General features: G+C 40.5%; 1 protein-coding gene across 2 annotated transcripts in view; it reads left to right on the top strand.

Annotated features, from left to right (window-relative positions):
• Nucleotides 1–4,789, top strand: part of LOC122633676 (ABC transporter G family member 14) — a 35,922-nt gene extending 31,133 nt beyond the window's left edge. Inside the window, exons 5-12 of one of the 2 annotated variants that reach the window (XM_043821855.1) lie at nt 72–172; nt 272–527; nt 625–795; nt 1,333–1,454; nt 2,198–2,405; nt 2,885–3,099; nt 3,196–3,404; nt 3,486–4,789. In XM_043821855.1, coding sequence (XP_043677790.1) covers nt 72–172; nt 272–527; nt 625–795; nt 1,333–1,454; nt 2,198–2,405; nt 2,885–3,099; nt 3,196–3,404; nt 3,486–3,681 — 1,478 coding nt within the window. In that variant the 3' untranslated portion in view covers nt 3,682–4,789. The remainder of the gene's footprint in view (nt 1–71; nt 173–271; nt 528–624; nt 796–1,332; nt 1,455–2,197; nt 2,406–2,884; nt 3,100–3,195; nt 3,405–3,485) is intronic. The other variant, XM_043821857.1, reaches the window with a different exon arrangement.
• Nucleotides 4,790–8,793: the final 4,004 nt, after the last annotated feature.

The following is an 8,793-nucleotide window of genomic DNA, read 5'->3' as shown; positions in this document are numbered from 1 at the left end:
TCTCTCTCTCTCTCTCTCTCTCTCTCTCTCTCTGTCTGTCTATCTGTCTCTCTTTCTCTCTCTATCTATAGTTATCGGCGATTATACGAAGCGAGGACTATCCGGCGGTGAAAAGAAGCGAACGAGCATAGCCTGCGAACTACTCACGAATCCGTCCTTGATGCTACTCGACGTAAGTGTAATTTTCCGTGCGAGAATCGATCAAAGATATTCTCGAAAATGGTATACATCCATTTTCAAGAGATATTTAAGAAGCGATAACGTTTCGTAGGAACCAACGAGCGGCTTGGACTCGCACTCCGCGCAGGCTCTGATCTCACGTCTTAAGAAGTACGCCGAGCAAGAGGGCAAGAGTATCGTCGTGACCGTGCATCAGCCGAGTTCACGGATGTTTCATAGCTTCAGTAAGCTTCTATTGCTAAGCCGTGGACAGGTCGCCTATTACGGTTCGACTGCGAACATCGGCAGGTTCTTTTCGACGATCGGATTGACTCTTCTGCCTCACTACAATCCGGCAGACTTTATACGTGAGTAGGAATGATCGAAGGCGTCTCGAATAGCGATCGCATTCGAGACATAATTGCAGGCGAATTGCAATCGTAACGACGCTCGTTCTCCTTTCAGTCGAGCAAATAAAGGGCCCGGAGGAAGTACGAGAACGCATAGTTGCTGCAGCTCGAGCGGCGAGACAGGGACCCGACTGTCCGCCGGAACTTCGTCCGGACTATAATCCCAGCCAACATCCGCTCTGCGACCATCTCATCCATTATCACGAACATCACATCGGGCACAACGGTATTACGCAGTATGCGCACCACCACGACTTACTCTCCCTTTCTGTCCTAGCAAATTGTACCGACAAACTTTAACAACGTTTAACAGCGGAGAATGCTAATCTTACATTCTCGGATAAGACGCGTCCACGTTGCCAACTTTCGATCATGAATGCGCGTCATTGTAGTCGGCTATCGGTAAGAATGCTTTCCTCCTCCTCCTCCTCCTCCTCCTCCTCCTACTCCTCCCCGCACACATACACTCTTGGACTATCGATCAACGACGGTCGTTTATAAATGAACTCGAATGCACGATATTTTTCATCACGACGGCGAATGTATCTTTGATCTCCGTGACTTGGAATAATCAAAGGTCGGCTTCGTTTCGTATTCCTCGGAAAAAACTTTTACGCTTTTCCACATTTGAAGGATCGAAGGGAGAATAGACGATTCTTACCGATAGTTTGAATATATTCTTAACACGTCCGAAGGAGATATCGTCGATTAAGTATTAGAAATCAAATTCTTTGTGAAAATTAACGGAGGAAATAATTTGTAGGAAAGGAAGACGAAGGAGGCACCTTATGGCTGGACACCCAGAGTCATGCCAGCAGCAGCGCAAATTCCGCGGACGACGATTATTCCTGGCAGTGGCCAACCAGTTTCTGGTCGCAATTCAAAGTTAGTATGTTTAATGAAAACAACGAGTTTGCGAGAAGAAAGAAGAAAAAGATACGATTTGGGTTTCGTCATCGTTTTCGTTAAACGCATTTACGTCGACGAGATAAACAATCTTTATGAGATATTCTCGTTCGTTCGTTCGTTCGTTCGTTCATTCGTTCGTTCGTGCGTTCGTGCGTTCGTTCGTTGGTTTTTAATTGAAAAGTAAATACAAAAGCTGACCAAGCGACGCAACTGCGTGCGTGTAAGCGCGAATCAGGGCTCTGTAAATCACAGAGAAGAGCGAAAAGCGTGCACGCGTAACTTGGCGCGAAAGGGAGCCGACCGAGCAGAAAGGGGAACTAGGTCGCGTTTACGCGATTCACCATATCCGGATAATTACCACGAGCGCAGTATGCCCCTCTCCCTTGGTAATGGCGCTTCGTAATGGCGCTTCGTACAAACACGCGTATACGGTCGCTTCACTTTTCCCTTTTTCTTCTTCTTCTTCTCTTTTACCATCGATAAATCGAGACTCTCGATATCGATAAACGCAGAAAGGGGTTGAATCATCTCGTTAAACAAATCCTTCGTGTATTTGCAAGACGGATGAACGAGTCATCATCTATCGTTTTGAGAGATCTTTTCCTTTTCTTCTCATTTCTTTTCTCTCTCTCTTTCTCTCACCCTTCCTCCCCCCCCCCTCTCTCTCTCTCTCTCTATCCATCTATCTCTCTACATCTTCTCCTCTTGTACGTCGATAGGTATTATCGGAAAGAAATTTTCAAGAGGCACGACCAAGAATGCTGTCTCGCTTAAATTGGCTACAAACGATAGCCCTAGGCTTGTTGGCCGGTCTTTTATGGCTGAGGCTACCTAGGACCGAAGCTGCCCTTCACGACATTCAAGGATGGATGTTCTTCAGCACCACGTATTGGATGCTCTTCGCACACTTTGGTGCACTCTCCAGTTGTAAGTTTCTTTTTACCATAACGTTGGTATACTTTGTTTCGCATTCCAAACGTTATAATTTACCGATAATAATGTCGCCGAATGAAACGGTACGTAGATATTCTAGCATAGCCCGAGTTAAAGCTAGTGGAAAGTTCTCAAGTTTTCATCAGGTAACTCTCGTACGATTGCGCAACGAGCGCGAGCCAAACGAAGCTGATTGGTTAATTGAGCCACAACGTAATACGCTCAATCGGGCATTCAACACTTTTTTTTTTTTTTTACTACAAAGATATGCAAAGGACGACGGAACGTTCAATGAAGAATCTCGAGGTATGTGGGACGAAGTGTGACCTAGTAAAGCGGTCACAGCTTAGAGGGAGTCGCAATCATCGGCTCGAGAGATTTGGACGAGCTTTTGTTATGTTAATCTAGCGGAAACATAAGCAGACACGTATTATTCGTTGGTCTCTCTAACTTTAAGTTCTGATCTGTTTCAGTTCCTCCGGAACGGGAGGTTATCAACAAGGAGCGATTATCAGGATCGTATCGGCTGTCGGCCTACTACTTGGCGAAAATGGTCGGCGAGCTGCCATTGACGATAACATTACCCGCCGTTTACCATATCATTAGTTACCCAATGTTGGGCTTCCAGAGCCCGGCGGTCTTTGTCACGTTGTTGGCATTTTTACTACTCAACACCGTTGTCGCGCAGGTTCGTATATTCGACCGGTCACGAGTGCGTCGCTCTCTCCTTAATCGCTAATCGACACGTAAAAAGTTTCTCCCCGTTTTTTCAACCTTTTTTTAGAGCGTCGGATTTTTCGTTGGCGCCTGTTGTCTGGATCTTCAAGTGAGCATAACCGCTAGCGCCTTGTACACGCTCGCCACTCAACTTTTGGGTGGTTACTTGGCGACAGCTGTACCACCGTGGTTAGCATGGGCTCGATACGCCAGCATGGTGCATTACGCCTATCAAAATATGCAGATTCTCGAATTCGGCGTTGGAGAACCGATCGCGTAAGACCCTTTCGATCTTTCTTCTTTTATAAAATGTTATGGAGAATTCTTCCACGTGACCCTACTCGATCTCTTTCTTAGGTGCTCCCAGCCAAGTAAGTTTCTCGAATGCAAGAACGGTACAACGATACCCGTGTCGGCAATATTGGAGAACCAAGGTGGCGCGAGGGGTTCGGGTTTGCCACTTTGGGCAAACACGGCCGTCCTACTCGCCTTCCTCGTCATTTTCCGTACCCTCGGATACCTCGTTCTACGTTATTATCGCGTACCCAAATGAGACGGCCCAACAAAGGCGCACCTACTCTAGGCAGCATACTTTTCTACGTACTCACCCCGGTTAGACGACACGTCGTGAAAAAACCGCCATCGATTACGGCGATCCCGCGATTAGATTGCCCGTCGGTCGTTCAAGAAGGACCGTTTCAAAAATTTTCAGTTCTTCAAGAGACGAGAGAAGAATAGATGATAGGCGCGAGGCTACGACTCTGGATAGCTAGTCATCTCTTTCTCTCTTTCATTCTCTCGAGGCCATCGCCATTTCGGGCCCTTTTGCCTATTCTCGACGATAAAAGAAAAAAAATGCTCCAATTTTTGGCACTAAGAGATTAGGCGTGTTATTTGCATTAGTTACTATATACATACATACATACATACATACATACATACATATATATATATATACATACATATATATATATATATGTACACACATATACATTGTATAATATATCTAGAAACTTTATACGCGTGCGACGAGCAAGGTGAGTCCAAAGGACAAGTGTGTAAAAGTCGAGAAAGAAAGAGAGAGAGGGAAAGAGAGAGATAATGAAAGAGTAGGGGGATACAAAAAAGGAAACTTTGCGTACGTCAGGGAACACTCGTCTTTTCTCCGTACCTTGTTTCTTTTCGTTGTTTGTTTTCTTTTTTTTTTTTTCTCTAGCGGCGAGAAGGGTATAATAAGAAGAAACACACGGCGTACGAAAGGCCGTAAAAACCGACTGATCGTCTGTGTACGAGCGATATAAAATTTTTCGCTCTAGTATGTGCGAGAGTGTGAACTTGAATGGATGTGCGCGCGTGCTTCTGGGTGAATGTCTCTACTCGCGTGGTTCGTAAAAGAATCAGTTGTTAATATTTTATTATTATTACTTTTATTATATTAATATTATTATATCATTATCATTATTATCATCGGCGTCGTCATTCACGAGTACAGGTTTATTTTTACTTTTTATTACCGCAATAATACGTTAATTGTTTATCGCATTACGATTATTTGCTACAAATACTATCATTGTTATCATCGTCATCGCCATCAACGTTTTCATTACTATTGGTAACGTCGATATCATATCATTACTGCTATTATTATTATTATTATTATTATTATTATTATTATTATTATCATTATTATTATTATTATTATCATTATTATTATCATTATTATTATTATTATTAATATTATTATTATTATTATTATTATTAATATTAATTATTATCATTATTATAACTATTCTCATTACATACGTATATATATATATATATATTTATATATACATATATGCATGTGTATATATATATATGTGTGTGTACGTGTGCGTATATCTACACGTCTATGTATGCAACACGTACACGTCTTTTGCTGCGCAGAGTAACGCAATATCGACGTTACGAGACTTTCGCATTTTCGACGTGACAAAATCGTAGTCGAAGTGACGATTTTGTCGTGTAACTTTTATACCAAGAACTAGTGACGCGTGTTGTCGTCGATCCTTTCCATTACGCTTCATTTCTCACCCTTCCTTACCCTTTTCTTTTCATCACGAGGCACACGGTCGTGAAAAGACAGTGTTCGTCGTGTAATACAGATAGATAGATAATTGCAGCTATATTCGAAATATACAAGACTAGCACGATTGCGAAGGAACGTAAAGGAAGAAAAGCGCTAGGTCGAGCGCGCGATTATAATGATAGGTATCGTGAACTGGACGAACTCGTAAAAAAGCTCGTGGGGAAAGAAACGTATGATCTTTGCGTTAGATGTTTGACGATTAAAGTGATATTAGCTTTACGATACGTTCGTACGAATACTCGCGTATTCGTTCGTCGATGAATGGAAAAAGAAAAAATAAACAAATAAAGAAAGAGATAGAGAGAAAAAAGATACATATACAAAATCGATGCATATCTATGCGCGAACGAGCAAATGATCGCACGATAGTTCTCGTTCGTTTTTAAAGTAGGGAGGACCATTTGTACCGGTGATTATGAAAATGATCCGGGTCGTGTAATCTCTCGTTTTCAGATGATTTCTGACCTTTTAGATAATATTATAATTAAAATGATATAAAAGAAAATATAGATGATAAATCGAATGTTGTATCGTAGTTGACACGACTCGGAGCATTCTTCTGATCGCTAGCAGACTTTCCAAAAAAAAAGGGGAAAAAAAAACATACGACGTAGAAACTCGTCGCGTACTCTCGAGAGTTGACTTATCCGCACTTACGATATTAGCCGATAAAGAATCACGAGAAATTGTCCAGTACACGCAAATGCAATATCCACCACGTGTTCAATCGATTCTTTGTATGTATGTTGCGTGTGTGCGTGTCCGTGTATGAGTGTGAGCGCACGCGCGCGTTGCGTTTACGCGATGGAGAACATCGGTGCGTGTGCGAAAAAAGAGAGGACTCGTAGCCGAGAAAAGTAGGAGGATAGCGAGGAGGAGAGAGAGAGAGAGAGAGAGAGAGAGAGAGAGAGAGAGAGAGAGAGAGAGAGAGAGATAAAAAGATAGAAAGGGAATGGGATGCGTTAAGAAATATCTGGCTGTGCGTTGACCGTAGTATTTCTATCAATTTTCTAAAGAATTCCAAAGGAGGATTATAAGGAGCAAAAAGATGGGAAAGAGGAGATAAAACGCACATATATTTAATTGAGGGAAAGAAGCGTGTTTCGTGCTTACAATTAGAAGTAACGCTGAACGAGATGCACAAACAACATTGTTTTTTTTTTCTACATGTCGCTCTTCAACCGAATCCTTTTTTTTAAAAGGAACCATCATCGATCCGACGTAATACAGAGAGATTGCATCGAAGATCGGAGCGATCTCCCTCTCTTCGATATTCTCTCATCTTCGATGCATTCCAATCTGACGCATACCCGTAAAAACGTGCGACCAATAATTCATCGACCTTTCGAGTCGCCTAGATGTTTTTTCAAAATTTTGATATCCTATATATTGTAATATATACGCTCTACACGACGACATTTGTATACGTTTTACAATACAGTCTTTTGCAGTCAAATACCGAGGAGCGATCGTTACAAGCATCGTTCTGATACGAACAATTCATAGTTTGCACAATGTCTTTCGTTTTTACTGAATCTGTATTTTCCAAACGATATCGTAGAAAAGAGCGCTACGGTCATATACGTATATATATATATGTGTGTGTGTGTGTGTGTGTATGTATACATATGTATGTGTATGTATGTATGTATGTGTATGTATGTATGTATGTATGTATATATATATGTATGTACGTATGTAGAAAAGTATGACAAACGTCATCGTCTATCGATTATATCGTTTTATTGCGGACCAGAAAGGATATCGGTGATCGAGCTCGACTCATGTTCATGATCTGCGCTTTTTTCTTAGTTTCTATAAAACGTAAAATCCAATGAAACTTAAATTACTCATAACGCTTATATATATATATATATATATATATATATATATTTCGAAGAATAGTCATTAAAGAAGATAGAAATCGATAGAATTCATCCGTGATCTCGCGCTCTTACATCGCTTACGTTAATCGCGATAATTAACATTTTACGTTCTTTATTCCGCGATAAGGAACGTCCGTCGTCTTCACTCACATATATCTATTTTCATTTCATAATAGCTATGAATACGGTTTTTACAATGAGCACACACGTCTCATGCTTTTTGTACTATGCAAAAGATACGAAAGACTGACGTTTTTTACATAAATGTTACGAACAGAAAAAAACCACAGAAAAAAAAAAAGTAAAAAACAAAAAAAAAAGAAAAATTGCGAAGAATTCTATCGACAAAAAAATAAACAAACTTTGGTCCTTTTATGTGTGGGATTCTTCCCAAGAGATCTCTATCGAGAAAAAATAGCAAAAAATCTCGAATCTCGAACGAGAAAGAAACGACGAGGTAAAACAAAAAGAAAATATGCTTTCTCGCGTGCATACAGATACATGCCTATATATATATATATATATATATATATATATATATATATATATTTATAACTCCCTTGATCGTCCTCGGACCTCTTAAACGCGAAAAGTGGACTGTTTCAAAGACCCTATCCACTCGTACGCACATTTTTTTACTATCCAGAGAAGGGAAAGGAATGTTTGTTATCGCGGAAAAAAAAAAGAAATGGAAAGGCTAAATGGCGACGTGAACAAAACTATTCCGCTTTACTAAAATAGTGCCTTTTTATCTAAGACTTTGTTGTTTGTGCCAATTCTCAACGCGACGGGGAGCGGGGGAGGAGAGAGAGAGAGAGAGAGAGAGAGAGAGAGAGATTTTATCGTGTTCGAGCGTCTTATTAAAGTACGACCAAAAGTTAAAGAAAAAATAAATAAATAAATAACTAAATAAATAAATAAATAAATAAATAAATAAATAAAAGAAAGAAGAAGGGAAAGAAAGTGAAAAGAAAGAAAGAGACGCGTAAAAAAATGCACGATCGGAACGAAGCATGGGAAAAGTAAGCGAACGTTTCGATGGGAAAGGAGTTGGAGAGAAAAGGAGAAATGCCAAAATGTGTTCCATAGGACGAATGTCGTTGAGAGTCCCCGATCAGTAGCTACTTGTGTATGGGAAAAATGAAAAAAAGGATAGCAAAAAGATGCAGGATAGTTGGTAATAGAAATTAACCGTGGTTATAAACGTCTCCAAGTGATACGTGTACAAGTACATAAAAAAAGAAAAAAGAAGCATTCTTTATTCGTACGTAATACATTCTCGTTAAGATCAACACATCGATATACATATGTACGACATAATTGCGCACCGAATACGATATCATTGACATGCATACATATACACATAGTGTGATCCTATATACGATTTAATGCGTATATAATGAATTTCATGATCTTGTCCACGACCCTGTAAAAGAAAAACTCGAATCGGATATCTATCCATAATCGTACAACAGCAGCAGCATCAGCAGCATCAGCGTCACAACCACCATTACCATCACACCACCACTACTACCACCACAACCACAACCACCACCACTCCGTCGACACTCCATCGCACGTAATTTTGTATATACGTTATACATACACGCATCTATTTGTACATAACGATACGTTTAGAGCACTAACAAAC

The sequence above is a fragment of the Vespula pensylvanica genome, chromosome 13, assembly GCF_014466175.1.
Source record: "Vespula pensylvanica isolate Volc-1 chromosome 13, ASM1446617v1, whole genome shotgun sequence".
NCBI classification, from domain to species: Eukaryota; Metazoa; Arthropoda; class Insecta; order Hymenoptera; family Vespidae; genus Vespula; species Vespula pensylvanica.
This window is presented reverse-complemented; position numbering and strand designations above follow the sequence as displayed.